General features: G+C 34.8%; 1 protein-coding gene across 1 annotated transcript in view; it reads right to left on the reverse strand.

The window, feature by feature from the left end:
• Window positions 1–1,317: 1,317 nt before the first annotated feature.
• sdc2 (syndecan 2) overlaps window positions 1,318–21,939 on the reverse strand; it is a 36,512-nt gene continuing 15,890 nt past the window's right edge. The window contains exons 2-5 of the mRNA XM_051136915.1: window positions 6,255–6,369; window positions 6,012–6,172; window positions 5,629–5,749; window positions 1,318–3,303 (exon numbers count right to left, since the gene is read on the reverse strand). Coding sequence (XP_050992872.1) covers window positions 3,140–3,303; window positions 5,629–5,749; window positions 6,012–6,172; window positions 6,255–6,369 — 561 coding nt within the window. The 3' untranslated portion in view covers window positions 1,318–3,139. The remainder of the gene's footprint in view (window positions 3,304–5,628; window positions 5,750–6,011; window positions 6,173–6,254; window positions 6,370–21,939) is intronic.

Genomic DNA, 21,939 nt, shown 5'->3' on the forward strand with positions numbered 1-21,939 from the left:
GAACGATTAAATGAAAATAAATGAATGATAGATAGGTAGACAGATAGACAGACAGACAGACAGATAGATAGATAGATAGACGGACAGACAGATAGATAGACAGAAACAGATTAGATAGAATGAACAAACTAACAATAAACAGATATATAGATAGATAGAATAAACAAATGAACAAACATTAGATTGAATGAACGAACGATAAATAGAACGATTGAACGAACAAATGAACGATTGATAAATAGTGACTGAACAAACGATCGATCAATAGAACGCTTGCACGAACAAAACAAAAGATAGACTGATTAAATGAAAACAAATGAACGATAGATAGATAAATGGATAGATAGATCGACAGATAGATAGAAAACAGTTTGGATAGACAATAAAAAACTAATTTTAGATAGAATGAATGATAGAGGATAGATAGACAGATAAATAGATAGATCTAACTTTAGATAGAATGAACGACAGAATGAACAAATGATAGAAAAATAGATAGAATGAACAAACAAATGAACGATGGGTAGAAAGATTGTACAAACGATCAATCGATAGATGGATCAAACGAACTAACAAATGAACGATGGGTAGAATGAACAAACGATCGATCGATAGATAGATAGAACGCTTTAACAAACTAACAAACGAAAGACAGAATGATTAAATGAACAAACAAATGAACAACAGATAGAACTAACGAATGAACGCTCGAGATAGGTAGAGCGACTGAACAATGAAAAACAGAATGATTAAATGAACAAACAATAGATAGATCAATCTAACAAATGAACGATCGAGAGATAGATAGGTAGAGCGACTCAGTGAAAGAGAGAAGATAAAATGAACAAACGACAGATAGATAGATCTAACAAATGAACGACCAAGAGATAGATAGAACAATTGAACAAACAACGAAAGACAGAATGATTAAATGAACAAATGATAGATAGATAGATAGATAGATAGATAGATAGATAGATAGATAGATAGATAGATCTAACGAATGAACAATCGAGAGACAGATAGGTAGAACGATTGAACAAAGAAAGACAGAATAAACAAATGAACAAATAGATAGATAGAACTAACACAGAGATAGATTGAACAAAAACAATGAAAGACAGAATGATAAAATTAACAAATGTTGATGATAGATAGACAGATAGACAGATAGATAGATAGATAGATAGATAGATAGATAGATAGATAGATAGATAGATAAAACAAAGGTTGGACAGATGACAAATAGATGAATGGATGGGTAAATAGCTGTACAGACTGATGGACATTTTTTAAAAAATGAAAAGAAAACCAGCATATTTAGGCCACAATGTTTATTCAGTAGTGTTGTTTTAACTTACAGGTACAATACTGTCTGCTTTTTGTACAACTAAAAAAAAAGTTACCATTTCATTCTGCTGTGCTAACACAATACCGATCCCTCTAGCCATTCTGGCGTACACATCGCATCTAAACCACAGACATTTGCACGTTTCCAAATGGTAGGCACTTTTAAGGCAAGGTTTAAAACATTTGTGAATATACATTTATATATAATTCTATATAGATTTTTCCCATACATGAATAAGTAATTGGATGCAAAGGTCAGATGTCTACTCAAAAACAAAAAACTAACAACTAACAATGAAACCAAAACAAAACTCAAATGTGGCCAAAGGAATACACAGCAATGTGAAAATCAAATGAGTCTTTGGGTTTGCCTATGTTTTCTCAGTACCTTGCTTCGTTCAGCTCCAGCTTAGATTAGGTAAGGGTCAGTACAGTCACAGGGTGTTGTTGGTCACAGTTGGGTACATCAAGAGGGCAAGAAAGGGAAAGATACACAGGGAGCCACGCTTCTCAAAGCAACCTCACAACCTTTATATGGATCTAGAGAGCGTGGGTTTAATCACACTGATCTGTCTGGAGCATTACAGGCCTCCGTAATGGTTTTGGATGATACACATTAACTGGGTGAATGAACTTCATTTCAAACAACCCCAAACTAGTGGAAACTGTTTAAAAATGAACGATTCCCCAGCGGTGATTCCAAGTTGCCTGTTTGTTTGGGGCCCAGTAGGAAAGCAAAGCCTGTAACAGTAAGAAAATCAGGTCTGCTCTCTCCACGAACTAATAAAACAGATCACCGCAGTGTGACGTGAGAATAAATGCGAGCTTTTCATCACTGAAACATCAGAACGGCGCTCTGATCAAAGGGAAATACATGTCTGGAGGTGGGCAGGCTGTGTCAGATCCCCAGTATGAGCTACCTCAAGCTCTCATCACAGAGGACAGGCTCTGGGCTCATCAGTTCGATAAATCAGCCTCTTTTCAAGCCGCCGTGACGAGAACGAATGAACGCGAGGGTTCAAATGGCACTGGTCGTTTTTCTTAACCTACAAACACTCAAGCGGCGATGAAACTCAAATCAAATCATTTCGCAAGACATGGGTCTTTTGACGTGTTTTCAGTTCTAAGCACCAAAGAAAGGAAAGAAAAACGCTGAACTGCGTGTTGTGAAGTAATAAAATGAACATTGCAACCTGCAGGGAAACATTTACATTGACTCATTAAAGAGTTATTAGACAAAGAGTTCTGAAAACTACAGAAAGGCATTTTTCAACATCCGAGAAAATGATAAATTAATGAAACACTTATGATCAACATCAGACATGCTAGGACAAAAAAAGAAAAATAAAAGATGAAAAATGAAGGACTGATACAGAACAATTATATGCAATTATTCCACTTTAAAATTTTCTTTACAAATACATACTGCTACAGTTAAAAAAGTAGTCAGCGACTAAAAACAGCTCCTTTGACAGAAGACGGATGCGGATATCCTCACCTTTACAGATTGTGTTTCTTTTTTTCTTGTCAGCCTTTTCAAATACACAGAAAATAATGTTTAAATACAGAGAGATTTGCCATAAAATAAGCAACGCTTGCTTTTTTTTTTTCATAAAAAAAGAGGAAAGAAAAGGTCTTAATTACAATACTCTATGCAAAAGCTTTCCTTTATGTTATTTATTTTTTTCCTCAATCATGTCGTATGATTTATATTTTATGCAGAACGAGTTTGTCGTAGTCACTGATATCGTCACTCTGATTGGTGAAGCTCGGTTGTACTTGAGTGAGTCTATGCGTAAAACTCCTTGGTGGGAGCTTTCTGATAGGCCGCTCCAGACGGCTTCCTCTCCCCGAGGTCGTAGCTGCCTTCGTCCTTCTTTCTCATGCGGTACACCAAAAGGAGGATGAGGAAGATGGCAAAGAGGAAGCCGATAACTCCACCCGCAATGACAGCTGGAACAAAGGATTTAAGAAAGCCTAATGAGTCACTTTATTTCAGTTAAGATAAGCATAGTTGAGTTGCTGCTTTCATACAGTATACGTAAAATCTCATTCCTGTCCGACTACGTGACTGAAGTGCCATCTGGGAGTGTGTGGCTCATATAAAGCAGATCCAGATTATGTCCAGTAATCAAATAATTAAATAAGGAACCCCTCAACACCGCTGGAGGGTCGAGCGATGGAGCGAGAGGAAGTGTGACGACCCAAAACAGGAAGATGTTGTCTTTATTCGACAGGATATTAAAGCTAAGTGTGCTTAACTTAAGAATTTGACCTTTGTTTGTTGAGAAATTGATCTGTTATTTTGAGTGAGCAGTATGGTAACACGCTCTTTATGCTTTGTGCATCTCTCCTAAGACAGAAGATAAAGTGGACGTTCTGGATGAAATGTGCAGTGAACTCTTAAAACTCCCACTGAAGGCAGGGATTTAAGTTTAAGAAAGTACACACTGTAGCACTATGAATTCTAAGCAAGAATGAGTTGTAGTTGAATTTCTTTCTAATATAGTAGCAAAATTATTATAAATGCATTTATGGAATCTAGTCATAAAATGGAATTTACTGTATAACGTGGAATGTCACGGAATTTGCCAAAAGACTAGTGTCTGTCCATATTAACCAGCAAAAAATACTATTTAAATATGAATCCTGCATGTTCTGTGTGTCTCTGTGTGAATGAATGACGCAGACGCTCGGTTTTGTTTACTACACTCATACTAAAGCACGTGTGACGTTTGTGGCATCTTCAGGCTCTGCCACCTCAATATACAAGTACACGAGCACATAAATAATCTCTAGAACTGCTTTGAGAGTCACTTCTTGAGCATTTTACCATTTCTTTTGAAAAAAAAAAAAAAAGTAAAATCATATACAAACAGAAACTTAAAGGTCTTCACAGCAACCCATCAAAATAAAAGTTGTTTAATTTGAAGAACCTGACAGAAATATATTACTTAATGTAATGATAGTACTACTACTACTACTACTACTACTAATAAAATTACAAAACGTTACTTTTAAGGAATATTTACCAGAAAAATGTAAATACACAACATAGTATTTCTAAATAAAAAAGAAATATAATAATAATAAATTAGTTTAGATAAAATCAATTAATATGCTTTTAATTATTAAAATTTAATGAAACCATTAAAATGGAATCTAGAAAATTAATGGAAAATGCATAATTTGGTAAAAAATAAATAAATAAATAAATAAATAAATAAATACATTTAAAGTTAAAAAAGTAAAAAAATAAAGTTGATTGTTGCTTTTTTTAAAAAAAAATAAACTGATTTCATAGGGCCCAGGATCATATGAAACTAGATGGCTGCTGAAAATTCATTTTTGCCATCACAAAAAAAAAATATATATATATATATATATAATAGTATTATAATAGAAAAAGTTATTTAAATTGTTATATAGGTTACAATATTACTGTTTTCATTGTATTTTTGATTTTGTTCAAACATTCACTACCAGACAAAAGTTTATGAAAAGTAAGATTTTTTATGTTTTTTAAAGAAGTTTCTTCTGCTCACCAAGTTTGCATTTATTTGATCCAAAATACAGCAAAAGCAGTAATATTGTGAAATATTTTTAATATTTAAAGTAACTGCTTTCTATTTATATATTTAAAAATGTAATTTATTTCTGTGATCAAAGCTAAATTCTCAGCATCATTACTTCAATCTTCAGTGTCACATGATTCTTCAGAAATCATTCTAATATGCTGATTTGCTGTTCAAGAAACATTTATTATTATTATTATTATCATCAATATTTAAAACTGTTGAGTATTTTCAGGATTCGATCGAAAGATTTTATGTAGTAATTTTATTTATAAATGCTGTTCTTCTAAACCTATTCATCAAAGAAACCTGAAAAAATTCTACTCAGCTGTTTTCAACATAATAATAATAATAATAATAATAATAATAATAAATGTCTTTTGAGCAGCAAATCAGAATGTTAGAATGATTTCTGAAGGATCATGTGATTAGAGTAATGATGCTAAAAATTCAGCTTTGAAATCACAAGAATAAATTACATTTTAAAATACATTCAAATAGAAAACGGTTATTTTAAACAGTACAAATATTGACTTTTTTACTGTTTTTGCTGTACTTTGGATCAAATAAATGCAGACCTGGTGAGCAGAAGAGACTTCTTTAAGAAAACATTTACTTTTGACTGGTAGTGTATATACATTATGCCATTTCCTAAAATACTGAAAAGTGTCTTGATTGTGTTTACGAATTATTATTTACAGACCTGCCAAAACCTCTGTCCTCTGGAAGAGATTTTCCGACTGGACATCCATGGGCGATCGAGGGAGGCTGGTGGTGCTTGTGACTGTGTTTCTACGCGGGTCTTCTGTGGCAGGAACTGGAACCTAAAGAGAATGAAGAACAGGATGTGTTACACTTAGTTCAGAGTGATGGATGATTTTCTGACAGCAGTAGGCTCTTTGCTGGCTGCATGACTGCACATTAATGGCCTTTCCACTCACAAATCCACTTGTGAGCACGAGACCTCATTCACACCTGGTTTGAAGATCGGTTTTGGGTGATACTCCCCTGTCACCACCATTTGTGATCAGATCACCTGAGATGGATGTTAATACCACCATAATTGACCGTACAGCTGGTACCCACCTCTATCCTGCCTCGTTTATTTGTGTCTTTGGGGACATCGCGTGACGTAGTCATCTCCACTTTCGGTGTGAAGTCTTTGGTGGAGTCCTGTGTGGGCTCTGCTTTAGGCTCGATGAACAATGCTTTTACTGTGACAGTTTCCTCAATAACTTCTCCAACTCCTGAAAGACAAACACATGCTGTGCTTCAGCTGCGATATCCAACATGAAGGCATCAGATTGTGCACCTGGAATCGATTCTTACCCGATCCTGATCCAGAAGTGAAGTCGTCGTCATCTTCAGGGTAACCTCCTGACCCGGCCTCCTCAAGGTATAAGTCATCAGTCGAAGAGGTGGATTTGGCCGCAGAGACTGCTATCTGCAGAGGTAAAATTTAACAAAAGTCATAAAAATGGAGATTAAGACAGAAAAGAGTGCTTTTCGGCTTTCATTGTCTGTGTCTTATTGCTTAAACCCCTCGACTCGGAGGACCAGAGGCTATGAAATCGATTTTTTTCAGTAATGTGTTTGAAACTAGTAAACTGCCCATCTTGCCATACGATGAATGAGTATTCCCTGTCTGCCCTGCTTACTGCTGAAATTTGAAAGTCAATATTTTCTGCCTTAACATGTATTATACACAGCCTAACCTTCTCATCAAAGACTCGGCGCAGACACAAACCCAGCAGCTACAAGTAAAATTTCCTCCATAACCGAGCATTCAGAAAGAACTGCAAACTCAGCCGTTTCTATAGAGCCACATTATGACATTTTAAAGCACTGCAGAACCTTTCCAACAACAGGTTCATTCTCAGGAGCCCAGCTCCTTCACCTCCAAAGGAGCAAACTTACTAAACAGTTTTGGGAGTATTTAAGTCCAAGAAACATTAACCGTTAATGCGAATGTGATAAATTAAATAAATGCAGTGCTACTTTATGTCATTTCAGTGGAAACACTCCTATGCCAATTAGGTTTATTATAAATTGTTCCCCATTCACAAAACTCACTCATTTGCCTGCAATTAACATTGCACTATTAAACAGGATTTTACTAAGAGTGGCATTTGTGTGCATAATCTAGCAATCATGGCAGCAGTTATTCATCAAATAATGAGCAAATGATAGAGCAGAATCGGGTGTATTTCCAGACACACGGTGTAATGAAGCGCAGTTAATGCATTTTAAAGAGCATATTCAGGTGTCTGGTTCACAGTGATGGACAGAGATAGTCCCAAGTATGCCACAAACCACTTAAACCTAAACGTAACCTACCTAACGTAAAACTTTAAAAATAATTGTGATTGTGAATAAAATAAAATAATACATGCAATAAAATGAAAATATAAAATATCACTTTATCACTTGAAAATTCATTAATTTTATATTTTTTTCTACCAACTATGAGTACTATTAGATGTATAAACCTGAAGAAAAACATAAAACTAAAAAAATATATATATACAGATTAAAAATAACATTAAATCAAATAAAGCAAAAATATATTACCTGAAAATTAATTACTTTAAGTTAATTACTAATTAAGTTAATTACTCTAATTACTTGAATTACTTTTGATTATATTTCTAAACAATCACAAGAATATGATTAGATTTATAAGCTAAAACTTTAAAAATAATTGTGATTATTAATAAAATAAGATAATAAATGTAATCAAATGAAAATATAAAATATTACCTGAAAATTCCTTTATTATTTTTTTCTACCAACCATAACAATACTATTAGATGTATAAACCTGAAGAAAAACATAGAACTATACAAAACATTATTATAAATAACATAAAATGTAATAAAATCAAAAATATTCCCTGAAGTTGATTGTTTTTCTACCCGCCATAAGAACTATTTAAACAAAAACTTTTAAAAAATAATTGATTATTAGATATACTGCTAGATGTATAACCTACTACAACAACATATAAATATGAAAATAATTGATTATAAATAACAAAATGTAAGCAAATAAAAATATATTACCTGAAAATTAATTACTTTAAGCCGATTGTTTTTCTACCCACTATAAGAATACTATTGAATTTACAAATTACTAAATAATTGTGATTATGAATAAAATAAAATAATACATGTAATAAAATGAAAATATAACATATTACTTGAAAATTACTTTCTTTTTCTTTTTTTTTTTTTGAAAAATAAAATAATATAAAATAAGCCAGAAACCTCCTGGTTTGGGGAAATTCCACTGGATTTAGCACTGCCATTTTTAGTTGGACAGTTTGACATGGTGCAGTTTAACCTCTGCAATCACAATAAATATTAAAAATAATACACTATATTTAAATGTCCCTGCCAAGTTTGAATCAGACTTTTCCAGTGTAGCACAGATTGGGACACACTACCAAATGATGATACAATCCGGATGACTGTGCGTTAACTATCAAGAGGTTTTTGTGGTAGTGCTAATCATGTTCCTTTGTGTTATTTGGTCTTTGTGGAGTGGTTTACCAGCCCCATGGCAACCAGCATTGAGCGTCAGTCCAACCCTGCCTGTGACCATCTCTCCATACTGATGCAGCCTAGGAAAAGGCCCATAATGTGGTCACCATAAATCACAGCGAAGGGCCCGGGAATGAAACTCAGGGAGTCTGTGGCACATATTGGTATCTTTGTTGTAAGAGCTGTCCCTGTTCTCAGCTGATATACCCAAATAACGTGTATATTGACTTATTTTTTCATGAGTAGGGGGACAGAAGAAAATGACAAAGACAATATATTTGACAAAGACAGTATATTTGTTTATTAAAAGTTTCTGAGACCTAGTACCTTCCTTAAAAAGAGCCTAAGCAGTCTCTCACAAAGAGTTAGAGCTGTACAGAGGATGGTGAATGAACACAATGATGAAACACAACAATAAGCAGCTCATTCAAAAGTAGCAGTGACTTCCCACAGAAAAGCATTCAAGCCCAAGTCCTGATCAAAGGAGGAATTTGTTCAAAGCAACTTTATCTTAACCTTTCTAACCCAGCATTGCTATTCTCTCGGTAGACAATTCATTTGGCCGGCCCACAAGACACTGCTGTTGATTTGGTCAAATTCTTTCTCCCCTGATTGAAATGCAAAGTACAAAGGACACAATTATCTGGGCCACACACACGGGAGCATCAGCTCTGCTCGATATCTTGAGTCAATTCTTTTTGTCAATGGGATTCTAGTCAAAGTTCTGCAGTGAGGTGTCTAATGTGTCTTTATGTCTATCTACAGATAATAAACAGCCCACAGAGCTCTTAAGATGCTTTCAAAACCATTTGAAGGAATGCATTTTACTTGAGTGCTCTTGAACGATTAGAGTAAAAAAAAACTAAAACAAATTGCACCCGATCGATGAGATTCTTTCATGCTTGAGTTGTGTATTTATATTCTGTGATCAGCATGGAAAATTAAAATGTGCAACAGACAATTAGTGATGATTGCTTAGTCGAGCACTTTAAGTTAGGGCTATTAAACTTTGGCACACAACTCATCCCACAACATTTGTTGCAAGCATATGAATGATACCTAAATCATACGGTTTGTTGAGAAGATTGCTATTATATTTGAAAGTGATTTGACTGATGGTGGACCATAAATCAAACAAAAAAGCTGCATTTACTTAGACTGAAGAAGCGACCCAAGCCATATTTAGGGACAACAATTTAAGCAAATTTGGGGGTGGACTATTTTCAAACGAGTTAACAACCACCTAGAAATCAACCCTAGTTACCAGCCACAAAATCTTAGAAAACCACAAAGCAAAACACTAGAAATACAACCAATTTATTTTTTTTCATAATTTGCATCTTGCAAAATTGTGAGATATTTTATATATTATTTACATATAATTTTTTTTATAATACATACATTGGCATGACACTGGGGGGGGCAATGTCGATACCGATTATTGTAGATCAAGTAGGCCGATAACCGATATATTAATGTTTGGTGTAAAACTTAAAATTAATGTCAAAATTCAGAATAACAAGGGTTCTGACAAAAACTCTCTTTAAAGGCTTTTAAATTATTTTATTGGCAAATCCGTTTTGAAAATGACCAATACCAATAACCATAAAAATGCTTAATATCGGCACCGATTTTATAGTGTAAACATAGCGGCTTTTTATATATACTTATATATTTTGCTATAAATATATATAAACATACTCATTAGGGATGCTCATTTTAATTTTGACCGATTAATACAATCAGTTAAACGGTTTAAAAGGTCTTTTTTTTTTTTTTTCCCCAGTAATTGATCAAAATACTTTAAAACGTTTGCTGGATGATTAAAATGAAATAAACTTGCATTTTTGAGAGAAAAAAAAGATAGAGCGTCTAGGCCTATAAGTGGCACTTTATTATTACATTCTGAAGCCGACACGAAATGTTTACAAACACTATAAACATAGGCTAGGCTATTTTAGTTTCCCCTCACTCTATAAAAAATTCTTCAATTTAACAATATTCAGGAAAGAACAAGGATGTAAAATATAAGACGCTAGGCTATATAAACGACAAGCCAAAATAAATTCATTAAGGCTAAAGTGAAACTGAAACTAATGTCGGGTCTCTCATTCGACACAAATCCAAATGTTTACGTATTTGAGATGTATTTGAATGCCAAAATATTATTTATTACATAAACCTGGTTTTGTACTTCACTTGCATTCCAGTATCCACATAAAACAAATGGTTTGGCATAATATTACTTCAGTGTGTTGATAACGATTAAGCAGTGTGATTTTTTCCATATGTTTGGCTGACTATTTTATTATGATAATGGAAAGGCTTTTTCCTTCTAACAGTGGAAACGCCTCCTTCTAGTCATACAGATAATCGAAACTGTAAACGGTCTGCGTTTGTTTGTGTACATTCACAATAAAAACAAAACTTTGTGCTTTTGCAAAATAAAGAAAAAATAGGATGACGCTTTTTAGCTGTCTTCCTTTCGCGCAGCACAAAAATTAACCAAAAACTCTGCACGCTATAGCTACTTGTTGCACAGTTTTTTCTTTCGTTTTGTTTAGTAAAAATATTTATTGTATAGGCCTATTCATTCATTATATATATAGCCTAGCATTATGATGTTTTTCTCCGCTGGCATAAGCGCTGCAAGTGCGTGATGTGATGCGGCCATGAGATTCCTCATGTTTTGTTGTTTGCTGCTTTTTGCACATGTAAAATTAATCACTGGAAAACAAATTTTGGTATTTTTAACGAGTCACAGACACTTATCCTTTCTAAAATAATTAAATTCTATTTTAAAATAATCCTGTCGGTTAACGGTTAATAATCGGTCAACGATTATTAACAACATCCCTAATACTCATCATACATAAATGTTTAAATATATACACTACCAGTCAAAAGTTTTTGAACAGTAAGATAAATAAATAAATCCTTGTAAATAAAAGTATTAATTTCTATAACCCCCTTAAAAAAAACTATATATATATATATATATATATATACACACATATATATACATATACATACACACATATATTTTTATATATATATATATATATATAAATTTGTTTACATTTTAAAATATATTCAAATAGAAAGCAGTTGAACATTGAGGCATGTGAACATTGAGACTAAAGCCCAAAGTATACTTTGTTTTTGTACGTGTACGCTAGAGTATGCATACAGTCGAATGCATGGCCTTTCAAAGCATACTCCATTTGATGTTGTGCGCGAACGCAGACTGTCCACACATGGTATAGAAAGCTTCATCCATGTCCAGTGTCTGCTCTATATTCTGCAAAAATACCACGTACAAAGGTCACAAAATTCGAGTGGTGCACATACAGTACCCGCATACTGTTCTGAAACGAAATTCGTGTTACGTGCACTATAAACTGTCCCTCACGTACACCTAAAAAGTATACTTTGTGCTTGAGGAGGAGGGAGAAGGACAAACAGTGCTCTCTAGTTTGGACTCCAGTACACATTTCAACCACTAGCTGTCAATATTACATACTGCGCCTTTAAGAACAAGAATGCAAGAATGATTGCAGTCACATGAACTGACCTGATTACACAGGACATCCTTAAGACTGATTAGTCGACTAGCCATTTGTCCCTAATATGCATTTTACACATCCCTACCTGACACACATTTCTTGTCTGTGACTTAGTCCTGCCGAGGAAATGTCATGTACCGAGTGGAAATAAGTTCATCAGCGAGGACAGTGACCGAGGGGCAGTAACGAGCACTGGAGAGCTCCCTAGTCAGGCAGGGAATCAGCAGTAATGAAGGGGCCAGCAGTTTGTGGCCCCCGTTATGAAACAGTCACAGCATTTACTTTTGTCAGTCTCTAATGAACAGGCAACCAGCAGGAGGCTGCTCTGTTTCCATAGTGAGCCTGGGTGTGAAAAACAGAGATGGAGAAACCAGGGAGGGACGAGCGAGAGGACAGTGACGATAAACGGAAAAAAAATGTGATGGAGGGAGGGGACGGGGACGTAGATTACCGCTGCTAAGGACAATCTGCTGCCTTCAGGTTACATCGCTAAAAGCCTGTCAAACTGCACATCTATGCCTAGCAACCTCTGAAAGGCAAGAAAGGCTCCCACTGTCTGACATACGCTTTAAGCCATGTCATTGTTAAAGCAGGCAGGGGAAATAGAGAGAAGGACAAACGTGGCAGAGCTTCATTTGGTTCGGCTGTCCCCCATTGCACGTTAGCAGAATTTGCTCTTCTTAAGAACTGAGGATGATGCACACATCTCAAAAAGAGTGTCTGGGTTTGTGTGTGCATGCATTCATATACTATACTATACAGACAGATACTCTGTCAGTACACTGATACCTTATGGTAAAACATTTTGGACTGTACTTTGTTACTTTTACACCCTCAAATGTGATGAAGCCTGAAGTTTATCTATTAAAAAACAGCGAGGAACAGATGTACACCACAATCAATACTGAAGTCTAGTGCAGCAGTTAGGGTGTGTTTATAAGGAAGTCTGAGGATTAATCACGACTGGTTGGCAACGACTCTCAAGTCACGGCTCAAAGAGAGTAATGAAGCAATATCTGTAATGGAGATTAGAAATGTTTATTTTGACCGCTCAAATATTTAAGAGATAAATCAGCCAAGTAACACTTTCTGTGTTAGAAAAGTTCTACTTTTTTTTGGTAAGTTTAACTATTTTGCTTTAAGCATACACTACCTTTCAAACGTTTTGGGTCGATAAGATTTGTTAAATGTTTTTGAAAGTCTCATGCTCAACAAGGCTGCACTTATTTGATTAAAAACACAGAAAATAACTAATATTGTGAATATTAATACAATTTAAAATAACTGTTTTCTTAACATAGTTTATTCCTGTGATGGAAAAGATGAATTTCCAGCATCATTACTCCAAGATTCAGTGTCACATGATCCATCAGAAATCATTCTAATTTGCTGATTTGCCTTTTAAAGAAACATGTTATTATTACCGATGTTGAAAACAGTTGTGCTGCTTAATATTTTTGCAGGAAACCATTTACATATTTGAAATAGTATCCTTTTGTAATATAAAAATCTTTACTCTCACTTTTAATCAATTTAGTGCATCCTTAATAAATAAAACTATGATATATATATATATATATATATCATACTGACTGTAAACTTTTAAATGGTAGCAATTTAGTAACAGTTCAGCTTTAAACAAGAAAAAAAATACCAATTTGCCAGTGTAGTAAGCAGGGTATATTCTTAGAAAACAAGTTAGAATTTTACTTCATTATACATTTTTAAAAAAGCTAAAATGACCATAATTAAGATAACATTTAGACATATGTATCAAAAAGTTTTTTTATACATTTATATTTTCTTTTTTCTGGGGGAAAAAAAAAGAAACAATTTTTTGGCTATTTTTGTAAGGCCTGTCTTCATGCGTATTACAAAAAATAAAGCATTTTTTTTAAATCAAATTTTTAAGATAAATTTTATCAATTAAATTCTTGATTTCAGAGATTGTATTACTTTGAAAAAAAAGACATTTTTTGGCTATATTTGACTATTTTTCAAGGCCTGTCTTCATGCATAATTCAAAAGCATTTTTTTTTAAAAAGGAACAGAAAACAGAGACAGCCGCCACTGAGAAAGCTGAAAAAGAGTTTATCAATGTTATTAATACAATTAAAATCTAACTTGATTTCAGAGAATGTATTTTTGGAAATAAATGGCTATTTTGGGCTATTTTTCAAGGCCTATCATGCAGAATTAAAAAAATTAAGCATTTTTAAAAAACGAATAGAAAACAGAAAACAGCTGCTGCTGCAAAAGTTGAAACAGAACTTATCAACTTACCTATAAATTGAATTGAAATCTAACTTGTTTTCAGAGATTGTATTATTTTGAGAAAGTAAAAACAAGACACAAACACTATTTTTAGCTATATTTAGTTATTGTTTCAAGGACTGTCTTCATGCATAATCCAATAAATAAAGCATTTTTTAAAAAACGAACAGAAAACGGAGACAGCTGCCACTGCGAAAGCTAATAAAAGAATTGATCAATTGTATTAATTCAATTAAAATCTAACTTGATTTCAGAGAATGTATTTTTTGGGAATAAATGGCTACTCTAGGCTATTTTTCAGGGTCTGTCATGCGAATCCAAACAATAAAGCATTAAAAAAAAACAGAGAAAATGGAGACAGCTGCTGCTGCTAAAGCTGAATAAGTATTTAGCAATTTTATCAATTCAATTAAGATCTAATTTGTTTTCATTCAGAGAATGTATTTTTTGGAAAAAACAAGACACAAACACTATTTTTTAGCAGTGTCACAGGCCAAGCCAGGCCACAGTGTTTCTATTCTATCCACTCAAAGAACATATTGTTTGTGTTTAGCATACAGAGAAGTACACAGTGTACGCTTCCCAAATACACACTATATAAATTCAAACCAAAGAAACCACAATGCTCCGTCCAAAAAGTCCCCATTCACTGACTAATTATTCAATTAAAAATACTTTATAAAATATAACACAATTTTGTGTTCATGATCATTGCTGTCACTTCCGATTACTTGAGCTAATCCTAAATTGACAGTGAACCATTAAACGGACTGGATGTATAAGATTTGGCAACAGTGAGACTGGCACAAAGACATTTGAAGCTGCATCAACACAAAAACAGAGCTGGAAGTTACACATATGGTTAATTAAACAGTCAAAGGGGCTTTTCAAGCAGTGATTAACTCAGGAAATGCTGCACTGTGTAAGAAGCATATAAAAGCAGAAGAGGTATTATCTCATTTCTTCTAAGCCTGAGGTTTTATTGCCTTCCTAAGGTTCATAATCAAGAACTAATTAACAGGAAAACGAACAGAAGGGAGCTTCTCCAGGAAGTGGACACCAATCAAAGTCAAGCCCAAACCCAAGCGGGCCTGGAATGCATCCAGGAGGAACGTTTCTGAGGTGACATCATTCATGGGCCACGAGGAGACTGATCTACAAACCAGAATCTCCTCATCGGTCCTGCGAGACGCATGAGGCCTTTCCTTTTTCTCCGCGGGGAGGGTTGAGAAATGCTTTGAAGCTGACTTTGACTGATCAAGGGATAGGAGCTACATAAACGTCCAGAAGTTTTAGGGAAGCACGCATTGAGCTCTAATCCTCAGTCTAACAGCACACAATGAAGACTCAACCGTAGACCTCCAACACATAAGCCTCCACAGCTCCGTGCACCAGAGGTGACTGTATTAATCAAAAAGAAAGCTCACAAAGAACCTCTCCACGGATTCATTCCAGGCTCTTCGTTTCAGACAAAGAAAGACTCCACGGTGAAGTTTATAGTCCTTCATGCCGTATTTCAAAACCTGTCTTCATGCAGAATCCAAGAAATAAGGCATTTTTTAAAAAACGAATAGAAAACGGAGACAGCTGCTGCTGCGAAAGCTGAAAAAGAGCTCATTTATCACATACGAATCTGGGATCCAGAGAGGTAAATGTAAACAGGGGAACTGAAGTTCTCAGCAGGCCGAGCGCCTTTGGCCTACACTGGCAGTCGATCGTCCACAACTCGCGCTCTCACAGTCAAAAGTGCTCGGGAAAGCATGTTGGGCAGGGAGGCAAGTGCACTGGCCCAGCACAGATTAATACGCTCTCAGATTCCAAAACAAACTGCTGTCTGACATACGCAGGCCGGCGCCACATTCCTGGGCTAGTGCCCCATGTACGGATACGAAGGGTCTCCTTGCTGTTGCTGCAGGGGCAACAACTTTTGCAACAACAAAGCAAGCAGTCCACCAGACCTAATGCGAAACGTAAAGTCTATTTAGACTTGCAATGAAATAAAAATTCTTTAAACTGCACCAAAAAGTCAAAGCAAGGTTATGCATCAAATATAGACATAAAATAGCAGTAAGTTTAGGCAGGTCATAGCTAAAGCTTTCAAATGCAAGCTTATATATGGCTTCTTGGCCACCTTCTCTGCTGTAACCTGGCCTTACACCTCATAAAGGACCGGGCAGCCAGTTACAGCCAGGCCAGATAGATGCCGGCCCCTGAAACTGACCAGGGCCATAAACACTCGATCCCAATCCTGTGGCAGAGCAAATATGTAAGCGCATTCTTCACATTATAGGAAAGACTGCATATCATCAACATAATCATATCACCTTTAAAAATCCTGAAATGTGTTTTTAAAATATGATTTTTTACATCACCATTCAAATGGCAAAAATAGGCAGATATGGTCCCTTAAACGGACAGTTCCTGTCCTCATAATTGCTGTTATGATTTACTCACTCTCATGTCATTCAAACCTCAACAGAATCATTTACTTTCATCTGAGGAACATAAAAGAAGATATTTTAAAAGGTGTTTTGGAGTGTTTTGAAAATGAGACTTTGGACCCCATTGACTTCCATTCTATGAAGTAAAACAACTGAAATAATTTTTCAATATTTATGTTCTACAGAAAAAAGAAAATGAATCAAAAGAACAAAACCTAGTATTTCCTATTACATTTAAATGTCAATATCAAGAAATACTTTGTAAACTTATAAATAAAACAGCTGAAGTCAAAAGTTTACATACACCTTACATATAGTTCACAAGAGAAAATAGTAGTTGAATTCGTAAAAATTACCCTTTTCAAAAGTTTACATACACTTATTCTTAATACCGCACTGTTACCTGAATGATCCACAGCTGTGTTTTTTTTTTTGTTATTTAGTGATAGTTGTTCATGAGTCCATTACAGAAGGTTCAAACCCTCACTGATGCTTTAGAAGGAAACAATGCATTAAGAGCCAGGGGGGTGAAAACTTTTTGAATCTGAAGATCAGGGTAAATTATTTTGTCTTCAGGGAAACATGTTAGTATCTTCTGTAGCTTCTGAAGGGCAGTACTAAATGAAAAAAATATGATATTTAGGCAAAATAAGACAAATGTACACATCCTCCATTCCATTCAAAAGTTTACACCCCTGGCTCTTAATACATCGTTTTTTCCTTCTGAAGCATCGGTGAGGGTTTGAACCTTCTGTAATAGTTGCATACGAGTCCCTCAGTTGTCCTCAGTGTGAAAAGATGGATCTTAAAACCACACAGTCATTGCTGGAAGGGGTTCAAATACACAAAAATGCTGAAAAAACCAAAGCATTTGTGGGATCTGAAGTATTTTTCTGCAACAGCAGGCAGTTTAACTGTTCAGGACAAACAAATAACATTTTAACTTTAAATGGTCATTGAAACTTAAATGAATGATCTCAGATATACAAAAAAAAGAAATGGTGTTTTCCTCCACACACATACTGCAAATATGACTTCCTGTGTTGCTCCCCTGAGAGGATGAATAACAATTTCATGGTTTCCAGGCCAAACAGAAACCACTGACAATCTAGAGCCTGAGGTGTACAGGCTCTAGATTATTATCTGATCTATAATAATGCACAACATAGCTTCAAGATCCACAAAATTTACTCCAAGGTCATATTTGTTCCAAGCAAATATCGATAATGTGAATGACGTCCAGGTTGCCAGCAGATTTCAGAAATGCACATTTCATGGGACCCTCTCAATAATTCTTACACTGTATTTTAAAGGATTTTATAATATAAGACTGCAAATATGGTGGTTTGGCCTCTTATGACTCAACGGTGGATGGCGCCTGCCCGGTGATTCCTCGACCCAGTTAAACAGCTTTTGATACTCACTAGAAACCCAAGAATTTTTTTTGTGAGCCATGAAATGTTATATGCTGGGAAATGGGCTTCGCCCTCCCAGTCATGTTTTGAATAAAGATTAGCAGTTACAGTTAAAGCAGATAAAGTTGTGGATTTGTAGCTGCAGCGTGTCAGTTCTGTCCCCTCCGGTTAAAGAAAAAATGGGACAAGTGAGTAAACCTTGCAGGGATTTGATTTCACATTTGATTTCAATTGATAAAACACCTCTCATGCATCTGCATTCCTTCCCACCATGAGGGATGAATACAAATCAGGTATCTGTAACTGATGAAAAATAATTATTAAATCACCTTATGCGTGCAGGGGAAAGCCTCAACACAATTTCAAGACAGGCTTCCTTTATATCTCCTGAGGTTTGCAAAAAGCAAACATTACTGTATTAAAAACAAGCATTAAAAGGGACTTTCCAGGATTCATTTAATATTCATGGCTTAGCCATTGAAGGCCATATAATTAAAAATTTTCATGTTGCTAATTTTATATCTGCTGAATAAGAAATTTTTTATTTGGCCGAGATTTTTACATGCAAAAAAGTATAAATAAATAAATAAATCACTGAAGACATTCAGTACGTCTTAATGAACAGCACTAGTTATTGCTACAGAGAGAACTTTGCACACATTTAGCTAAGGAGAAAATCACATCATTGATTTAGGAACATAAAACACACTGAGCAAGACGTAAATCAGCAATCTCATTAGGAGCTTCAAAGATTTTTTCTTAGAGATAAAAAAACAATGAAGTTACCAACTCCTTAAGACAGCATGATACCCACTTCTCAGTAACCACTTCTCTCTGCCTTTAAGCATTATCAGACATACTAAACTCTCAAATTTACTTCCAGTTTGCTTAACTAATTTACCCTTCCATATGAACTGTTATAATATACCTTAGCAATGATTCATAAATATGCAGAATGTCTCAAGATAAATATATGCATGTAAATCTTACAGTTTTTACATGTTACTAGTTATACAAAACTCCATTATTTTTGTATGAATTTACAAATAAGTTTTATACATGTATACACATACTATATATATATATATATATATATATATATATATATATACTTACTACCAGTAAAAAGTTTTTGAACAGTAAGATTTTTATTGTTTTTTATAGAAGTTTCTTCTGCTCACCAAGCCTGCATTTATTTAACCCAAAGTACAGCAAAAATAGTACAATTTTGAAATATTTTTACTATTTAAAAATCACTGTTTTCTATTAAAATGTTTTCAAATGTAATTTATTGCTGTGATTTCAAAGCTGAATTTTTAGCATCGTTACTCCAGTTTTATGATTCTTCAGAAATCATTCTAATATTCTGATTTGCTGCTAAAAAATATATATACATATATATATATATATATATATAAATATAAATGTCTTTATCATAACTTTGATCAATTTAATGCATATTTGCTAAATAAAAGTATTAATTTCTATCATTTCTTTCTCAAAAAAAAATAAAAATTGACTTCAAGCTTTTGAATGGTATAGTGTATAATGTTACAAAAGCTTTTTATTTCAGATAAATGCTGATCTTTGGATCTGTCTATTCATCAAAGAATTCTGAAAGAAAATGTACAGAGAAAAGAAAACTGTTTTGAAATATTAATACTACTACTATTAAAAATGTTTCTTAACCAACAAATCAGCATATTAGAATTACTTCTGAAGGATCATGTGACACTGAAGACTGGAGTAATTATGCTGAAAATTTAGCTAACAGTTAAAAAAATCTTACTGTATAGATAGACAGATAGACAGACAGATAGATAACAATGGCTCTTAGGATGAAAATGATTAAAAAAAGCCATTTCAGATCAAATACAATTATATCCAGATACATATTAAATATCATAAAAAGGTTGAACGTATTACAATATACTTTTACATAGGCCTGTAATTGACCACAATTACAATACAAAATCCCATATCAAAAATCTAAAAAAAACATAATAGGCTTTTTGAACAGATTATGTGGTGAAACAGATAACCAATAATGCAATTGGCATGAGCAGAGCAGAAATGATTTGTTTTGAACAGATTGCTAACTGACCTTAACAACTTCCAATCAAATTTCCTGTAGCTATGTCATACGTAATCTTTCCTGTAAACTATTTGGGCAAATGTTTACTAAAAAGATTTGTTCAAATATACATTCCTTGCTTTTTCTAGGTGGGTTTGCAGAACATTGACATTTGACCTTCACGTGACAAAGTGCATGTTTCCATCTTTGCTGCACGTTACCCTGAACGGCTCTTTCAGGTGTTTTAACAACTCAGGTTTTCACTGACACAGACATGAATCTGCCAAGACAGGAAATGAAAGCTCAGTACAGCGTGCTGGCAGGTACTCTCACAGGAACCCAAAGAACATGCTGCGCAAGGATCAAGGTGGATGTTTTAGGAAACAGATGCTTCAGCTGTGTAGAGGTTCCATTTTGAAAGCTCCTCAGAGAGAACAGCAGCTAAACGGCATTAGTTAGAACGAACAGAGCTGGACCGGCTAGCCTGCTGGCGTGAAGTCACGCTCTGAGCACCTCCGCTCAGCTCCGTCAATGTTTGAAAGACATTCAAATGCCTGTGAGAAACACAAAGTCGACACGCCAGATCTTTAAAGGGAGCCAGAAAACACGGGGAGCTGGAAATCCCGGACCACAAGATACTTAAAAGGAATGAGGTGAAAGTAGTGTATCCTATTCCAATTTAATATGCAGATACAAATATAAATAAATCTTGTCTTCGCATCCCAATCAGCCCAAAAGCAACAAAACAGAATCGACCAATGAGATTACTTTGGGGCAAGACTACCAGGTTGGCCAACCAATGAGGCTTTGGAACTTGTTCAAAACAATTCCACATTTTTAAATTGGAATTGGAATTCACATTTAGTAATTCATTTTAAAGTAACATAAAACAAAACATTAGTAGGCATTTCAAAAACCTAATTAGACGCGTTTGCAAAACTTACTGAACTTACAGATTGGTACTAACAGTACAAAAAAAAGAATGACATACCAAACACTTGACACTTCAATACCTGGAGAAGCAGAAGGGAAGCACATGTGGCCACATGAATATGTAACAAAGGATAAAACACATATGTTTCTGAGCAGACCTTTGCTCGGGCTGTTCGGTGTTGGCACAGCATCATGAGATGGATGAATGCCGTCTTTCAGGCCAGAACATGTCTGGCAAATCCCCCAGGTCTCTAGAAACACAGGTGGTGACTTGAGAGAAACCCAGAGAGAGAGCATCTCTACAGCATATGTGATCAGCCCTGCCGGTGTGCGGACAAGCAGGGTCAAGCAGCAGGGCTCAGCAATAAGTATGGCCTGCTGACCCAGAGCCAATGTGAGGCTTTAAGGCCAGTAGATGGAATGGTCACTTGAACTTTCGGACCAACCATGCACTGCCACTGAAAACAGTACATTTGGTGACCAGTTTTCCAGCAATAGTGTATTTATACATTTATTAAGTTACACTATACCTGTACAAATTTTCGATGAAAATAAAAACTAAAGAAATACAATAAAAACGGTCATTTTACAGTTTATAAATCAATGTTTCCTATTTGAATATATTTTAAAATGTAATTTATTTCTGTGCTAGAAAAGCAGAAATTTTAATTAGGGATGCACAATACTTTCTAAACGATATCGGAATCTGCCGATAATGGCTTTAAATGTAAATACTGCCATCGGCCCGATACAAATTATGCTGATATGT

The sequence above is a fragment of the Labeo rohita genome, chromosome 19 (assembly GCF_022985175.1).
Source record: "Labeo rohita strain BAU-BD-2019 chromosome 19, IGBB_LRoh.1.0, whole genome shotgun sequence".
NCBI lineage: Eukaryota > Metazoa > Chordata > Actinopteri > Cypriniformes > Cyprinidae > Labeo > Labeo rohita.